The sequence below is a fragment of the Mustela nivalis genome, assembly GCF_964662115.1.
Source record: "Mustela nivalis genome assembly, chromosome: 13".
In the NCBI taxonomy this organism is placed as follows: domain Eukaryota; kingdom Metazoa; phylum Chordata; class Mammalia; order Carnivora; family Mustelidae; genus Mustela; species Mustela nivalis.
The window spans coordinates 86,697,039-86,714,291 of record NC_139032.1 but is presented as its reverse complement, the minus strand read 5'-3'; the positions used below and the strand labels follow the sequence as shown (position 1 = coordinate 86,714,291).

General features: G+C 53.3%; 1 protein-coding gene across 2 annotated transcripts; it reads right to left on the bottom strand.

The window, feature by feature from the left end:
- Positions 1–533: 533 nt before the first annotated feature.
- Positions 534–17,253, bottom strand: TBC1D13 (TBC1 domain family member 13). 2 transcript variants are annotated; one of them, XM_082695861.1, is made up of 12 exons: positions 17,102–17,253; positions 16,063–16,136; positions 14,510–14,550; positions 13,854–13,915; positions 13,617–13,716; positions 12,713–12,795; positions 10,359–10,518; positions 6,019–6,229; positions 5,293–5,456; positions 4,185–4,345; positions 3,977–4,034; positions 534–3,125 (listed from the first exon to the last, which is right to left on the bottom strand). In XM_082695861.1, exons 1-12 carry the CDS (start codon positions 17,122–17,124, stop codon positions 3,060–3,062), a joined length of 1,203 nt encoding a protein of 400 aa, XP_082551987.1. In that variant the 5' UTR covers positions 17,125–17,253; the 3' UTR covers positions 534–3,059. The 2 variants fall into 2 exon arrangements, with proteins under 2 accessions (XP_082551987.1, XP_082551988.1); XM_082695862.1 differs by lacking the exon at positions 14,510–14,550 and having other exon boundaries at positions 17,102–17,233.

The window sequence follows — 17,253 nt, the reverse complement described above, 5'->3', positions numbered from 1 at the left end:
GCCTGGGAAAATGAATCCGGAACGCTAGGATTTTAAACGCGGCAGTATTACTCCTAATGGAGGGTGAACTAAGCAAAATACCCCAAGTAGAGGCTGGACTCATTCTTTAGTCTTTGAGAATACTATATAGCCCGCAAATATCAGCAACTTGCTTACCACCTAACCTCAGGGATGAGACAGTACGCAAAATTTTATCAAGAAAACGACAATGATAAAGCAAAGACTAACATGTTCTCAGTGATTTTCTCTAGATTGTGGGCAGTCCGGATTGTATTTACTTGAATTCCAAAATTCTGTCAATCTCAAAAATAACTTGCTGTGTGATCGAGTGCGAAGTACCTCCTTCCCTAACCCACTGGCTCTTCGTCTGCAGGTGCAAATTGCAATTGTTGAATGAGAAGACTTGAATGGGCTCTTCAACAAGAATTTCCCCGCCTTTTTCTTTGCCCACTCTCAGTCTCCGGACTCTACCCCTACTCAGATTTGTCCTTCTCTGAGGTCTCAAAGGTTTCAGCCCATCACAACACCAAAGCTCATTGCAAAGAACACATGATTTATTAAAGACAACTTGTCATCAACAGCATTGATTCAAGAAATAAAACTGATGAAAAGAACAAAAGCAGACTCACATTCTGAGCCCGCAGCGAGACCTGCTGAGCTCATACAGCCCAATCTCTAAGTGTCCAAAGTCCTGGGGGCAGCTTCCCAATGGGGAAGCCTCAGGCACTCTGGCTCTCAGGTGCCTCCCTGGAGAATCTGGAGAGCTCAGCCCAATCTGGACACGATCCCTCTGCTCTTGACCTTCATCCCAAGGTCAAGGAGAGAGCACTGGACCTAAACCTGCCAATGAGGCGAATCAGACGCAATGATTCAAGTAGTATGGCCCCAGGAGGGAAAGTAGAGGGACAGGCAAGAGGGAATGCATCAGGTGTCCTGGGCAGAGTCTGCTGCATCCCAGGCTGGGGCCCAAGCCTCAGACTGGGAAGGGGTCAAAGTCGGGACTGAACCACCAGCTGACAAGTTCTGGGAAGAGGTCAAGCCAGGCTGGTGGGAAGTGTGTCTCTGTGCCATGCTGGGGTCTTGCAGTCCGGAGGCCACAACAGCCCTCTCAACACCGGCCCTCCGGTATCCCTTACTCCAGTTCCAGTACAGAGCTCACAGCCCTCCCAGCCAGGACCTGCTGGGAAATCAGGAAGGTCCCAGAGGCAGGGGGAGAGAATGCAGACTCTGACTTGGAAAGTCAGAAGACTCTCTCCAACGGCTTTTTACCCTCCTGGCCCCACCCTTCACCTCCGAGTCAAGCACTAGCCAGTCGGCAATAAATAACCAGGGGTCTGAATAAATAGTAAAAAATCTCCCAAACACTGTATGTTGGGAGAGGAGGAGGCAAAAAGGCATGTGCACAACGTCCCAAGGTACAGCCTGGTATAGGAGCCACTTGGGGACAGCTCTTCCTGGCCCACAGCCAGGCCTGGGTGGGCAGCATGAAGTCCTGGATGCCAGACTCGGGAAGGCTCTGGGGACAAAAGACCGCTGGCCAGTCTGAGAGCCTGAGGACCCCTGCTACATTGCCCAGCCTTCCAGACACAAGCCACCTGCTTCCTCACAGGAGGAGGAGGGGTTTGGTCAAAATAAGCCCACTCCTCCCACGGCCCAGGGGCAAGAGAAGCCGGCTGCTCCTGCTCAGGGGCAGCCCACGCAGGTGCCCAGGGAAGAAGGGCCAGCAGCTCCTTCACCCTGCTTGGGGGAAACATGCCTTTCCTGGCACTGGCAGGATCCAGGGCTGTTAAGCTCAGCTACCACTGGCCCAGGGAGGCTCCCGTCACCCGCCGCCCGGCCTTTATGGGACTCACCGCCCTGGGCGGGACCTGGAAGCCATGGGAATGACTAGTCTTCTGAAGCACTTGGATCCCAACCCCTGGCACAGTACCATTTGTGCATCCTTTTCCTTTGGGAAACAAGGGCCTTTGCGGGGAACCTCTGGAAGATGCGGTTCTCCCTCATCTTCCTCCAGCCCTGGGCAGAAAGGAGGGCAAGGGGCCTTGTGGGCCACCATTTCTCAGCAGCTCTTGGTGTCCAAGGTTGTTGTTGGGAGCAGTATGTACGCAGGGCCCTCTAGCGAGGCACTGACTCCCTCCCAGTCTGTGGGACCCAGGGGCCTAGGGCTGGGGATGGGAACATACCAAAGCTGACCCCAGGGGCTCTGCTCAGCCAGACTCTTCATTCTGTCTCTGGGGTTCATGGAATGGAGGGGAGGGGGTAAAGTGGCTGGGGATAAGGCACCCCAAGAGAGAAGGGCAGAGGGAAATGGAGAGAGGGGCAGACAGAGCCAGAGAGTCACACATACTCTGTGAAGGGAGGGAGACCAAGAAGAAAGACCTCGAGGGACCAAAGATACCCCCACCCCCCTCACACACAGTGACAGACGCACACACAGGAGCAGCAGACACCTGGGGGATGAAGACACACACACACACACACACACACACACACACACACACACCCATGACTACAGACAGAAACACACACTCGGTGGGAGAGGGACAGAGGGTGTGACCTGGGCCTGGCAGCTTCTTAGCTCCTTCACAGTGTCACCTTCCCCACGGAGAAGCCTAAGCACCAAGAACCAGAAGCGGTTTCTGGCTCATTTGCCCAGCACCTCCTGCAACCAGAGCCCAGAAGATCTGAGCAGGAGAGGAGGAAGGGAGCGGCCGAGCACAGGCGGGGCAGGACCCCTGCCAGCCCCCAGTGCCCCCAGTGTGCCCTAGCCCCAAGAAACCACCTCATGAGCTCCAGCCTTGCTCGGCAGCCTGGGCCAAAGGTCCCCCGGGTCGAAGAGAAGGAGAGAGCCAGGGCTGGGTGGTTAGAAAGGAGCATGGCACAGTGTGCCCCCAGAGGGGCGCGGCCTAGGGTGAGGGCCAAATGAGGAGGCCCGGAGTGGGCCGGTCCTGCAGCTTCCCCTCGGGGTGGCTGGGATCCCAGAGGCTCCTGTGTGTCCCAGAAGCCACGGTACAGGGGTCGGTGTCTTCTCTCCCAAACCTGGGCCTCTTGCCAGCGGGCTACTTTGAGTCTTGGAGTTCCTTGGCTTTCTGGAGGATCTGGCAGACATCGGTGATGGGATAATCCTAGATATGGGAAAGGTCAACAATGTGCCTCTGAAGTCAGTCACCCTTCACCACCTCTGCCACAGCCACGCCCCTCCCATGGGCCCTGTCACCGCCCTGGGCCCCCAGCCTCAGGGACAAGGACCACAGGCTACCAAAGGCGGCATTCTGCCCAAACCCCCCGCGTAGAGTGAACACCACCTGCTGCAGCCCTCACCAGCCCAACCCGATCAGCACCAGCTAGGATCACAGCGTCTTCCTTAGCACCAGGACCAACCCCCACCCCCCATCTCTCTCCTAACCTCAAACCCAAGCGCATTCGTAACGAGTCGCCTGAGAGCGGACCAGACATTGCTGGCACACTAGTTCACGGGTCACCTCCTCTCTTACAGACCTGGCCAGTCCAGTTACTGCACACCAACCCCAGGCCAGGTGTTGAAGAACGCGAGGCCTGGAGAGGTGGTCACTTGGCTCAGGCATGGCAGCACGAAGACATGGACCCAGAGCTGTCTGCTTTGGCACCCAGGTTCTTAACCCATATGTGCCCCGTCCTCCCCCAGGCCCAAGCACTCGCACCAACAGGTACTGCGATGGACCCGGGGCCACTGTGTCCCAGTTACAACAAAGCTCCGTAGAGCGTCTGGTCCAGGGATGCCGAGTCATTCACTCAAGGCAACACCACACTCAAGTGGCAGAAGTGGGACTCAAACCTAGATCCAGCCCAGATCCGCCCAAGGGTTTGGACGCTTATGTCCCAGGTTCCTGACCCCAGCCTGTCACAGCAGCTTGTCACCCACGGGCGTGGGTGGGTGCTTGGTAAGCACATGCCTCTCTCGGCTAAAGACAGAGCTCACCACACCACATCCTATTACCTGCAGGAGCCGCATGTTTATGGTAAAGTCCCCTTCCAGCAATTGCTCCCGGATCAGTCTGAGGGAAACAAGCGGAGAAGTTGCTGGAACCCCAGGCCGTGGAATGCAGGCCCAGCGCGCCCCTTCCCACTCCCTCCTCCCAGCCCATGGTAGCTCGCTCCTCCTGAGGACAGGCCCCGCCAACCCCTCTGCTGGCGGTCACACTCACATGAGCATGGCACAGCAGACCAGGAGGAGGAAGTCGAAACGGTTGTCGTCAGCGAACAGGGAATCCCAGATACGGATGACGTCGGGCAGCAAGAACTCCTGGGACAGCAGCAGTGTCAGCCAGCGGAAGGCGAAGAACTGGGGCTTGATGTTCTGCTCTTGCTGGGGAGACACGGGCATGGGATGGGGTGCTCGGTTACCATGCGGTACCAGGCGGCCTATCACACCAGCCACATGTGCCTGGGCCAGGCACACTGAGTGGGCAAAGGCACTGGGGTGCCTGGAGAGCCTCAGCCAGCTGAGGGGCAGCCGCTGCTTGCCGCCAGCCAGTGCTGTCAGATCTTCCAATTTGTCAAGAGAAGCCAGAAATCCAAGCTTTGGTGTAAGCTCTCTAGATTTACAAGTGATTGCTCTAATTATTTTTAAGATACAGTATGGGATTTAGCAGCAGACAGACCCATTATCGGGCACTTACTAAAAAGCCTGGGCTTGTGTTTATTAGCATGTGAAACAGATCATTTCACTTATTTCCGCTACACTACAGCCTTATGGGCCATCATTCCCCAGAAAGATGAGCCTCTGGTCAGCCCCAGGGAATATTAACAGTAAAATTGTTAGGGAAAGCAAAAACATAATTCCATTTCTGTTTAAAAAGACCTGTTTATATGTATTTTTCTGTTCAAATGATTTTTGTTTATATAGAATGTCTCTTCACAAAACTGTTTTCTGAAATAAACAGGGAATGCCAGTCCAGTAACTTTTTAGATTATTTTTGATTTTTAAGAATGACATTCCTACGTTTTTCTCAGAGGACTACCACCAAGCTAAAGGCATCCAGCACACTGTAAACAGCCTATGCCGTGCCTGCCCCATGACGGGTCCCCTGCCCACTTCCTCTTCACACCCAGCCTGCTAGTCTCCACATCAACTGCTGCCTCTGTCTCCCAGTCGTGCCACAGCACTTGGGCCAGCGGTCCCCAGTGGAGTGGCCACTTTTCATCTCCAGACTCAAGCCAGACCTTGCCCGGGGCCTGGGGTGCTCAGGAGGCCCGCTATCTGTGCCACTTCCCATCTGTCTGCCTTGGCCCAGGGGTCCTGGTGCCCCTCACCAGTTTCAGGTAGAGTTCCATATCCTTGTCCTTCAAGGTGGAGTACACCTTTTCCATCTTGTAGGTGATGCCACACTGTGAGTCGTCCAGGCTTTTGATGAAGTTGTCCCGGATCTCAGCCATGAGGTTGGTGAAGCAGAAAAAGGTGTCTGCCTCGGCGTGCTCTGGTGACAGGGGCAGGGGGAGGACAGCTGCAAGGGAACTGATGCTCTCCCGAGTCCCACCCCAACTCTCACTCATAGGACAGCTTCCCCCGTTACCTCTGAGCCTCTCCGGGCCACCCACCCTCCCGGCTGGACTCGGGCCCTCCTCTCTCCTTGACCATGCTCCACCCCCACACTAAGGACATCATGGCTTCTCATGTCTTCTGGCAACACTGTACTTTCGCTTAGCAACTATCACATGCTCTTCTGATGACATCTTCCCAATCGTTATTTAATTCCTTGTCAATCATTCAGCTTCCTGTATATTAATCTCATCTCCTCTACCAGGATTTCAGTGATAAATAGAGAGGGATCAGTATGCCTCCAACATTCTAGAAAACCTGAGCTGCAAAGGAACCCGGAGACCATCCAGGTGAACCCCTCCCATCTGAAGGAGGGCAGATGGAGGCCCAGAGAAGGGAAGAGAGTTGCACAGCCTGATAAGGCCCATCAGCCTGGCTTTCCTTGGTCCACTTTTCTAGGGAGACGCCGGGGGGATGGGGGCAGCCATGAGTCCTTTTACCTTTCCATTCGCTGTTGGGGTCAGTGGCAAAGGTATAGTAGAGGGGTCCCACGATCTCATTCATGCCCTGCACGTAAGCGATGCCAGGGTTGAGCTTGGCATAGATGAACAGGATGCGCTCCACCACCTCCCAGTGGGCCTCACAGCCGTTGGGCAGCACCTCATACTCATTCAGGGAGGACGGCGCGGAGTTCTTGTGCGGGGAGCTCATCTGTGGGAGGAGAGGACCCGGGAAGGCAGGCGGCATTACAGATAATGTGTTCAGATATGTTCACCCTTCAGCCTAGACCCAACTTCCAGCTTATGGGGAATACAGAGCAAAGCAGATGTGTCCAATACCATGAGGAGAAACAAGCAGACAAATCCAGAATGTGGGACATTGTACAAGACAGCTGGACTAAAGTCTAATTTATGGTGATAAAAGGTACAACACTTGCCTCTGAGGTGAGAGTGTACTGACTGGCAAGGGACACTAAGGAACAGTCTAGATGATGGAAATGTTCAGTGTCTTGACTGGGTTGGCAGCACAAGATACGGACATAAAAGTTCACCCAGCTGTACACTTCAGATCTGGCATTTTATTGCATGTAAGTTATACTTTACTTTTTTTTTTTCTTTTAAGATTTTATTTATTTGAGAGAGAGTGAAAGCAATCACAGAGGGAGAGGAATTTCAGAGGAGAAGGAGAAGCCGACTCACTGCTGAGCAGGGAGCCCAATGCCCAGCTCGATCCCAGGACCTGGAGATCAGGACCTGAGCCAAAGGCAGACGCTTCACCGACTGAGCCACCCAGGTGCCCCATATTTTACTTTTTTAAAAAATCTTTAGGGGCGCCTGGGTGGCTCAGAGGGGTTAAGCCGCTGCCTTCGGCTCAGGTCATGATCTCAGGGTCCTGGGATCGAGTCCTGCTTCCTCCTCTCTCGCTGCCTGCCTCTCTGCCTACTTGTGATCTCTCTCTGTCAAATAAATAAAAAAAAAAATCTTTAAAAAAAAAAAATCTTTAAACAGGAGCGCTTGGGTGGCTCAGTCAGTTAAGCATACAGCTCTGGATTTCAGCGCAGGTCATGATCTCAGGGTCCTAAAGCTGAGCCCTCTATCAGCTGTGAGTCAGACTCCCTGCATAGTGGGGAGTCTACTTGTCTCCATCTCCCGTGCTTCTCTTCCCCCTGGCTCACGTGCATGCACACACTCTCTCTCTAAAATAAATTAAAAATAACAACAACAACAACAACAACAAGAACCAACCTTTAAATAACAGACAACTGGCCCAGATTCTTCAGAAAGTCAAATACTACACCTGGGGGGACAGTGGAGGCCGCCCTAGATCACAAGACTACAGAAATGTAACATCTCCATGCAACATATACACCTTGACTGGGTCCTGGCTGGGAGTCAAACAATAAAAATATTCTCAGCACCATGGAGGACACCTGACCATGGCCTGGATACTGGATGGTAGTGTGGAATTATTAATTTTCATAGATGTGATGGTGGTTAAGGAGGAGGAGTGCTCGCTCCCAGGAGATGCCTGCTGACATACCTGGGGAGCGAGGGTCAGGCCACGTGCAACTCACTCCATACAGAATATACCCACAAGTTCAGCAGGAAGTTAACAACTGTTGAATTCAGGTGCAAAGTATATAGTTGAGTACTGTACTCTTCTTTCAACTTCTCTGCAAGTTTCAGATTTTCTCTCTCTCTCTCTTTTTTTTTTTTTTGAAGTTTGATTCATTTAAATCATCTCTACATCCAAGGAGGGACTCGAATTCACAACCCTGAGATTGAGAGTCCCATGTTCTACCTGCTGAGCCAGCCAGGCGCTCCTCAGATTCTCCATTAAGAAAAAGTTAGAGGAGAGCCTGGGTGGCTCAGGATGTCAAGCATCCAACTCTTGGTTTCAGCTCAGGTCATGATCTCAGGGTGGTGGGCTCCGGCCCCACACCAGGCTCCACACTAAGCAGGGAGTCGGCTTAAGATTCTCTTCCTCTTCCTCTGCACGTCCCCTGAGTGCACACATACACTCCCTCTCTCTCACTCTCTCTAAAATAAATCTTAAACAAAAAAGAAAAGAAAGGAAAAGAAAAAGTTGGCAGTAAATAGAAGAAGATCCCTGCTCCAGGGGGCCGTTCGTAAAGCAGGGCAGAGGTCTCCAACAGCAGGTGCCAACAGGAGCCTCAGGGGCTCTGCAAGGAGTCAGGTGCCGGGGTTCCCAGGGTGAGAGAGCTACAGGCCAGTGCGGGCAGGGACAGCGTATGGAGCCGTCCCCGAAGCACAGGGTCCCGAAGACCAAGTCCCTCTCCCTCCTATGCACATGCATCCACGAGCGCTCATACACACATCGTTAACATTTCCTGAGAGTTTGCCGAATGCAAGACGGCGCTCTACAAGCCATCAAATCCTCTGTACAATCGACGGTATCTGCTCGATGTTATTTTCACAATGAGGAAACTGAGGCTCAGAAATGTTAGGTCACTCGGGACGCCTGGGTGGCTCCATCAGCAAAGCATCTGCCTTCGGCTTGGGTCATGATCTCTGGGTCCTGGATTAAGTCCCAAGTCAGGCTCCCTGCTCAGTGAGGAGTCCGCTTCTCCCTCTCTCTCTGCCCTTCCCCCCTGCTCGTGCTCTCTAATAAATAAATAAAATATTAAACAAACAAACATGCTGGGTTACTCATCAACTGCTCGCATTATGTAGCAGCACCCAGAGTGGCTGACCACAGGGCCCAGAGCCAAGACCTCAGAGAAGCGCTTTCCAGCCTTCCCAAAATCTACAGAGCCACAAGCTCATTTCAACCTCTGGCCAGTTTAAAAGCCAGGAGGTTGGAAATGATTATGTCCAGTTTATAGAAGAGGAGACGGAAGCCCAGGAAGGTCACCAGGTATTACTGTCCCAAAGTTAGATGGATGCTCAACTAAACTGTCCAACCACAGGCTCCGAGGTCCAAGGATGAAGCTTCTGGTCAGGTTCTCTGCCATGAGGACCAGACTGGAACCTAAAGTGGGTAAGACCTTGGCTCTCAAACCCCCAATTACTATAGTGAAATGAATGAAGTCAGATCCCCACCTTGCCCTATAGCCAAGACATCAGCAGTAAGTAAGAGGGTCACCCACAAAACCAAGCATTCTGTCCCAGAATGGGGGACCCTGGGATCAGTTGTAACTGCCCTTGTCACCTCTGAAGTAGAAAATGGCTGCTCTCCTAGAGACACAGAGACCTCATCAGTCATTCTACTTGGGAGGCCAAAAGCTTCTGAAATGATCTGTCATTAGTTTGTTGGGTGATTCCAGAGAAGGGTTTTTCCACTGTTGGAGGACAATGAAACATTTTGAGGAACAATTTGGGAGTTCCACATAACAAAGCACAGGTGCAAATCAAAGAACAAGGCAATATGCTTCATCTGGCTACAAGCAACTTCTCAGAGTTACAGAATCTGCTAGAACGGGATTCAAACACTCAGCATGACTTGGCCAGTACAAGTCCTATTAATTCTAGCTCCTGGAACAGCTGGCTGGCTCAGTGAGCAGAGCACACGATTCTTGATCTCAGGGACGTAAATCTGAACACCACACTGGGTACAGAGACGACTTAAAAAAATAAGATCTTAAAAAAAAAAAATTCTAGTTCCTAAGTCTCTCAGCTCTACCCCAGTCCCCCATTCTACCCTGGCCCTCACATGCCTTTGCCTGGAGAATGCAGCTGCTTCCCAACCTTCATTCCTACCCCTCCGATCAATACCCTCATGGGGCCCACAGCAGTCCTTTCCAGAAGCAGACCCGAATCATGTCACTGGCCTGCCAGGAATGCTGCAAGGCTCCGCAGCCCTCAGGACCAAGGCCCCAGCCAGCCTCGACACCACTGATCTTGCCAGCATCTAGCCAGGCTGGACACCCCCAGTCCCCGAACACACCACGGCTCTCTCCTGCCTGAAGCCTCCACGTATGCCCTCCTCTCCTCCTGGAATGAGCTTTCCTCCTAGTTCTTGGGGGCTCAGCTTAAATGTCATCTCCTCAGAGAAGTCGTGGCCAGGTGGGCAGCTCCCCACCGCCATCACTGCTCCCACCATACTTTCCCCATCAACAGGTAGTTACTTTCTCAAGAGCCATCTCCTCTGCTGCTCCTACACTGCACAGCAGGGCCCTCCCCTGGAATCCCTGACACCCAGCTTTTGGAGACCTGACTTGTACAAGGAACCCCAGAGGTGGACCTGGCAGGACCAAATTACCCAAAGTCGCTCTGGGTAACTGTCAGGGCAGATGGTCGGAGGCCTGATGGCCAGTGGCCAGGGTTCCAAGGGAGGCATGGAGGAAAAGGTCCCTTGGGGCCCCCAGGCTGGCTCTCACATTTGTGACTCCACTCCGGTTCCGGGCCACTGTCTGGGATTTCAGCGTTGTCTGCTCCACCCGCTTTCGAAGGGTCTCAAACTCATTCTGGGGGTCCAGGATAAGGAGGCAGGGGTACTCGGTGGCTCTCTGGAAGAAAGATATGTCTGGGCACAACCTCCTGTCAAGAGGAAACAGGAGAGAGTTCTGTTACTCAGGGTGGAGGTTTGGGGCATTCTATCAGCGCCCCACTGCCGGGTACACCAGTATCCCAAAAGGCATTTTTTATGTGTTTTTAAAAAACAACATTTTATTTTTAAAAGGTTAGTTTTTAAAGAGCAAGACACGTATTTTATATATATATCCACACACAAATATACCCATATTCTTATGTGTTATTTGTAAATAGATACACACACATATAAACTTTTCGGGGTCTTTATGGTCTTCTAATCCAAATCTTTTTTTTTTTCTTTTCCTTTTTTTGGTGGGCAGCAAAGCAAGATTTATTGAGCAACAGCAAAGTGATAGTACAAAGCTCCCGAGAAGGGAAGGGACACAAGAGGGCTGCCCTCCAACTCTTCTCTTAAACCACAAACATCTCTCCATGTCAAAAATATTTATCTAGGGAGCCTCGGTGGCTCAAGCAGTTAAGCATCTGCCTTCAGCTCAGGTCACGACCCTAGGGTCCTGGGGTCAAGGTCCACATTGGACTCCCTGCTCATCACGGAGCCTTGCTTTTCCCTTGGCCTGCCACTCCCCCTGCTTGTGTGCAGGTAGCCATGTGCACGCACACACTCGCTCTCCCTCTCTCTCTGACAAAAAATAAAATCTTTAAAAATATACATTTATCCAATATGCCAGGGTGTTAGGTGTAGCGTGGTTTAAAATAGTGACGTTGCACGTGGTATAAAAGGACCACATATACAGCTGACACAGGAAGATGTCCAAGATGGAGGGAGAGAACAAATCAAGGTGGGAGATAGCTTCTAGAATGTGACAGAGTTGCTTTTGTTTTGCTTCCGGTCTGACTGAGGAATCACCGACACACAGCACCATGTGAGTTTAAGGCACCAGGTTTTTCTCGTGTCCGTGAGACAGCAGAAGCACGTTTTCCAGACTTCTCACATACAGCACATTGCAAACCTGCTCTCCAGAAACACTGCGCGACGTGCTACAGTCGCTACCAGCGTGAGACTGAACCAATTTCTCTAGAACCGGGTTCAAGATGTGGTTGGTTAAGACACCTTCTGGACAGAGGATGCCCCAACACCAGCCCAAGAATGCAGGAGACGAGCCCCAGGCATCCTGGCAGAGCCACGCTGGGCCAGGTATCCAGCTGGGGCCTTCTGAAGACAGGCCTGGGCCAAATGAGCAGAGACAGAGGAGCAGCACCCAGGGTGGCAAGGGCCTGGAGACTCAGCTGACACCCGCTGAAGGCGGAACTGAAACCAGCCAAACAGCCTCCAGAACTCTAGTTCCAACCACTCAGCCCCACTGCAGATAAGGCTCCCTTCCCGCTCCTCACGCAGCCTTGTGGGAGATCCCGCCCACGGCCAGACCCGCCAACCCCACAGGACAGCACAAGTGTGTTTCCACATTTCTCTGCCTAGTGGAAAAGCACACCCACGTACACACTGTAGCTCACCACTTTTCATAAAACACCCACCTGACCCTGTCACTCCTGTGCTTAAGACCTTTGCACAATTGCCCCATGTCTTCCGGATCAAGTCCGAGGTCCAACCCCCACCCCCCCTCTAGGGTGGCTTCAAGCACGCTGGCCTTCACACTGCTCCTCGAATGTGCTTCTGTGCGCTTTCCAGGGCCTTCCTGCAGGCAGCTCTCCCCAGCCACGACCTTTCTCTTCCTCATCCCCCAAGGTCTACCACTCCCGAGACCTCAGCCAAGGCTTCCCTCAAACTGTAAAAAGCGCCCTGAACTCTCCTCTCAGAACATTTACCACAAATGCTAGTTACTTGGAAGATGTCTTGCTGAACGACTACCTTCCCGTCCTCCCCACCAGGTACTAAGCTCCCAAGAAGGGCTATGTCTGTCGACTCCATGCTCAACCCAGAGCTTGGCACGAGCCTGCCATAAAGCAGGGCCTCAGTACCTGCTGCCGGAACCATCGGATGAACCATCCGTACACGCCTGGGGCACCAATGCCACTAAGGCAGGGCAAGAGGAGCGTCAAGCACTCACCTCGCTTGCCAGCCCCATTCACAGGCCGACATCGCTGGGGCCTGGACCCACCTACTGGATGACCCACTAGTTCCTCAAACACCCACCTGTGGGCATGGGCTGGAAAGCACAGGACTGGGAAACTCCCCAACAGTCCCATGGGCCAGCTCCTGACCCCCCAGGGCCCCACTTACCGGACGTCTTTGTCGATCTGCAGCAGCACCTCGTTGTCTTTGAAGTAAGTGTTCCACCGGCTGTCAGGATTGGGGTTGAGCGGCTGTGTGGAGAGAATCAACGGCTCTGTTCTAGGACCGACAAGGATGTCAGCCGACAAGACTCCAGTCTGGGGGCCGGAGCAGAGGCCCCGAACCAACAATCCCACAGGGGCCCTGCTGAGCCTCTGAGACAGCCCGTGAGCCAGACGGGGAGCCTCCCACATCACGTTCTAACTCCAAGCAGAGCCCCGCAGTCTGTCCTGACGACATCCCTGCTAGCCAGGGAGCGTCCCTTCTGTCTGTGGCTGCCGTTCTCGAACGCTGCCTACACCAGGCGCTGCTGAACGCTTGAATGAATGCACGTGGTATCATTAGGTCTCTTGAAATGTGACTCATCAACACTCTGAATCGCCCCTCCTAATCCTCGGAGCCTGGGTCCATCTATCCTCACTTCCTGCACATGGGGAGGGGCTCAGTATTTGAGGAGAGAATGAGGCTTCCTCTTGGCCACAGGAACATAGTCTATCCTCACTCCTGTCTGCTCTGACTTTCTTCAACTCTAAAATCAAAACCTTCCCCACGGAACAGAGGTGGGGTAGAAAGGAGACCGTGCCGACACGAGGACCCGGCTCAGAGCTACGCACGCCTCGGAGCCCAAGATATGACTTAACATTCTCTACTGGGTCCGGAGCCCGGGAAGTAGAAACAAGAGACAAAAGCTTTCATGGGCCAAGGGGCCCCATGCAGAAAGGAGGTACTGGGTAGGCCAAGAGGGGACCCAGATTGGCTCCTCCTGTCCTCCGGGGCTGGGGAACTTGCCAGCTCCAAAGCCTGCATCCCTCCCTACTCTGTAGCCTTGGTCCCTGCTGTCATCCTTACTCACGTGGTCCTCAAAGGTCACATCCTCCCTGGACACACCCATGTTGGCCTTGGCAATGCCAGGCTGAATAATCATTTCTCTCAGGAACTGAGAATATAGCTCCCTGTGGAAGAGAAGAGGAGACACGGATGATCCCAAAGGTCCCATCCCAGGAGCGTGGACCAGAGAAGCAGCAAAAGGAGGCAGGACCTGCGATCTGACACAAAGGCCTCCCATCATCCCCCTCGCTCATGGTCTCACCTCTGCTTGGCCAGGATGGAGGTCCATGAGGCTCTTTCCAAGGGGAGGTAGTTCAGGAGAATCTGCACAAGGGAGAGGAATAAAGCTCTGGCGACTCTCCAGCTCAATCCCAGACAGTACATGGAGGTGGACTGGCCTCACGGAAAATGCCTAATAAAGCCCAGAGCAGACCAGACGGGCTGAAACCCACGAACGGAGGTGTGGACTAGGGTAGCCTTCCCTTTTCCCTCCACTGACTCCCTCCTCCTTGACCCCAAACCAGCCCTTTCCGCTGCTTTTCTTCACACAGACTTCCAAATGATAATAAAATGTGGTGCTCAAAGAGGCTGGAAACCCAGGCACTGGGCTTTGGCTCCCACCTCAGCTAAGAGCCGTGGGCAAAGCATGGCCTTTTTTTTGTCCCATGAAGCATCACTTCCGTTTCTCTGTATGAACCAGGAAGGAGAGGGCTTCTCTGGCAATACAAAGCGTTCCATCCCCAAGGGGATCCTGGAGGGGATGCCAAGAAGAACAGAAAACCCCCAACTTCCCAGAAAAGTTTCCTCGAACAAGCAAGGAAAGGCGCAGAACAAGAAGAAGGGGCTGGGGTGGGGATAGCCCATGCAGGAACCCAAGGACTCTCGGCAGAGCAGACACCCCAGCCCAGGCACACCCACCTTCCAGCAGAGGCACCGCAGTCCGCCCTCACAGGGGATGCCTGTGGACACAGCAGGCAAGAGTCACGCCCCAGGCCAGAGTCCCCAGACCCCCAGCCCTCCACCTCAGAGCTAGCTGGCAGGAAATGGAATGCGCAAGAAGTACTTCTTCCAGGTTCATTTTCTGTCAGAAAGATGACTGGACTGGATGCTAATCCTGCGTATTTCTCTCCGTGACCCCTGTCCCCAGCCCCGCACTCCCTCTGTGTGGAATGTTCTTTTGAGGATAACACCTTCTCATTCTCGGTATTTCTTCCTCGGAGCAGCGTTTACCCACCACCATCTCTTCCCAATTAAAGTCAGATCTCTTGTTACAAGCGATACTGGTTCTGTGACTTCTCCTTCACAGTGTCCATCACAATCAGGACTGTAACACAGTTTGTGTATTTATTTAACATCTGTAACCCCAAGCACTGGGAAAAGCCCCAGAAAGAGAAGAGCCAAATGCGTCTTATAGTCCCTTTCTCTAGCATGGGACACAGCACACAGAAGGCAAACCATAAATACTTGTGGAACATAAATTAAGCTATAAATGGTAAGTGCTTTGTGCCTTATGCCCACTGCTTCACTTAACCCTCATTATAACTCTAGTAAATAGGCAAGATTAGCATCGGTGTCCTCATCTTCCAAATAAGGAAACCAATGCTTAGCACAGAGCAATCAGGGACTCAAACATGGGTGTGTGTGAATCCTACAGTCCCAACTCCACAGCTCCCGCAGAATGGCTCCCCCAGGGTCTGGAAGAGTCTCCAGCTCAGTACACACCCCGGGACCCCCTCAAGGTCTTCAGGGTCTAAATATCACCCGTGAACAAAAAACAAACTACTGCGGCAAGACTGTGAGGAAGTTTGCTAAAGCAGCTATTGCTCCCAGACCCCCAACACCACGAACAGGAGCTAATGCCTCCACCTCAGAATCCGCACGGGGAGAACAGCAACTCAAGAATTCCTTGCTGACCAAGTCACAAGGGCCAAGCAGTAACAAGAACCTGCACAGAACACCTTAGGGTATTTTAAAAGATAAGCAAAAATCTCTGTGTTAGCAGGGTAACCAGGCCCGGGAGGGCAAAGTCAAACATTGCTGAAGTTCGGCTCCTAGAGTCAGGGTCTCAAGGCCTTAACCAAAGTTCACGATCGCCTGAGTCGGCTTTGATCCCCGAGCCTGGGAGAGAACCAGAAACCACTCTGCAGCTAACCAAATTCTACAACACAGGAAGTTGTCTGAGGAGTGAGGAAGACACTGCAGCACTCCAGCCTCCCAGACCCGCTCTCCAGTTACTCCCGGCAAGCAGCAAGCACCATTTAAACACCAGAAAACATCCAGGCCCACAGACATGTCTTTGGTGGTCAGGGTTGTCAAGGGCTGTTTCAGAGTCACAGAATCTGGCGAAGTCCCTGGAGGCATCCTGGCCTCCAAGAACTGCCCAGGTGTGGCCTTGTGGGCTGTCTCCTCCATTCCAACCACACACAGCGTTGCTCTAGGAAAACTCTGATCCCGGAGGAACCGCCGCTTACCACTAAAACTGAGTTCCCGAAGCTTTTCCAAGGCGATGGTGGGCTCCTTCAGGACATCATGGAAATCTGCAATCCTAGAAGGCGGGATGGGGAGGCAGGTGAAGCACACACCCAAACCCCACAGTGACAGACTTAGTAATCACTCCTGAAGCCCAGAGCTCTCATATCACCCGTCTTCAACCCGTTCCTCCTGTCCCTTCAGGACAGAAAGACAGCAAAGCTGTCAAGGTCCTGGCCAAAGGCATCTTTGGGGAACGACAGAACTAAAGATCACTCCTTCCTTCAAACCCAGAAACATAGAGGTATTCTTGTCTAGAGGTTCTCAAGCAAACATCATGAAATCAGACACATTTCTAATATTTAGTGAGCGAGCATTTATTGGGCACTTCCTGCTGGCCCAGCCCAGCCCACAGGGCCACTATCTGAACTCAAGGAACCTTAGGAACCAGGAGTAACATGATCCCTAGACAACGGGCCTGTGTAATCTGCACGCAGCTCTCCAGGCTCAAATATATAACCATTAGAAGACTTCTGGGCTAACCCGCAGGCAAGGACAAAGGGTTTAAAGAACAAGTGGCGGAGGAGAATTGAAGAGTGAGCAAAATTTGGCCGGTGCCGAGGGATTTGGCCTGGGGGAGGGGAGCCTGGAGAATCCAGGTTCTCCAGCACGTCTAGTTAGAAACGGGCCAGCGGGGGACAGGGAGCATCAGAGGGGAGGGTGCTGGGGCAGAGGGGGAGACAAACACGGGGGTGGGGTTGGGGGAGCTGGGGAACCGAGCTTCGAGGCCTTGGATGGGGAAGACACGAGGGGAAGAGGGAAACCCGGGGTCCAGGATGAGGGAGAGAAATGGGGTGACAGCGGGGAGCAGAAGTGCCTCCGCTCCGTGCCCTCTCAGGCCCGCAGGCAATGAGGTTGGAAAGTGGGCGCGCGAGACCCTCTACCGCGAGGGGGGCTCCCGGGTTCCTGGCCGCGCCTGCAAAGCAGAGGGGCGGCCTGACCGGGAGTGGTGTGCCTGGGTCGGCTCCCCGTGGCCCTTACCTGCTCTTGTGCAGACTCGACATGGCGTTGACTTCCGGATCCCCCCGCTGCCTCCGCCGCCGCCGCCGCCGCCGCCACCGCCGCCGCCGCCCCCTGGGGCCGCGGGGCCGTCTGCAAAGGCCTCCGACCGGAAACGCAGCGGCGGGCGCGTG

Bases quoted from the DNA above. Each gene is read 5' to 3' on its own strand.
- TBC1D13 (XM_082695861.1), bottom strand. From the start codon at position 17,124: ATGTCGAGTCTGCACAAGAGCAG. The intron at 5,457-6,018 runs GTAAAAGGACTC...CCCTGTCACCAG, and splicing joins CCCCAACAGCGAATGGAAAG to AGCACGCCGAGGCAGACACC. The intron at 3,126-3,976 runs GTAATAGGATGT...TCCCATATCTAG, and splicing joins TAAACATGCGGCTCCTGCAG to GATTATCCCATCACCGATGT.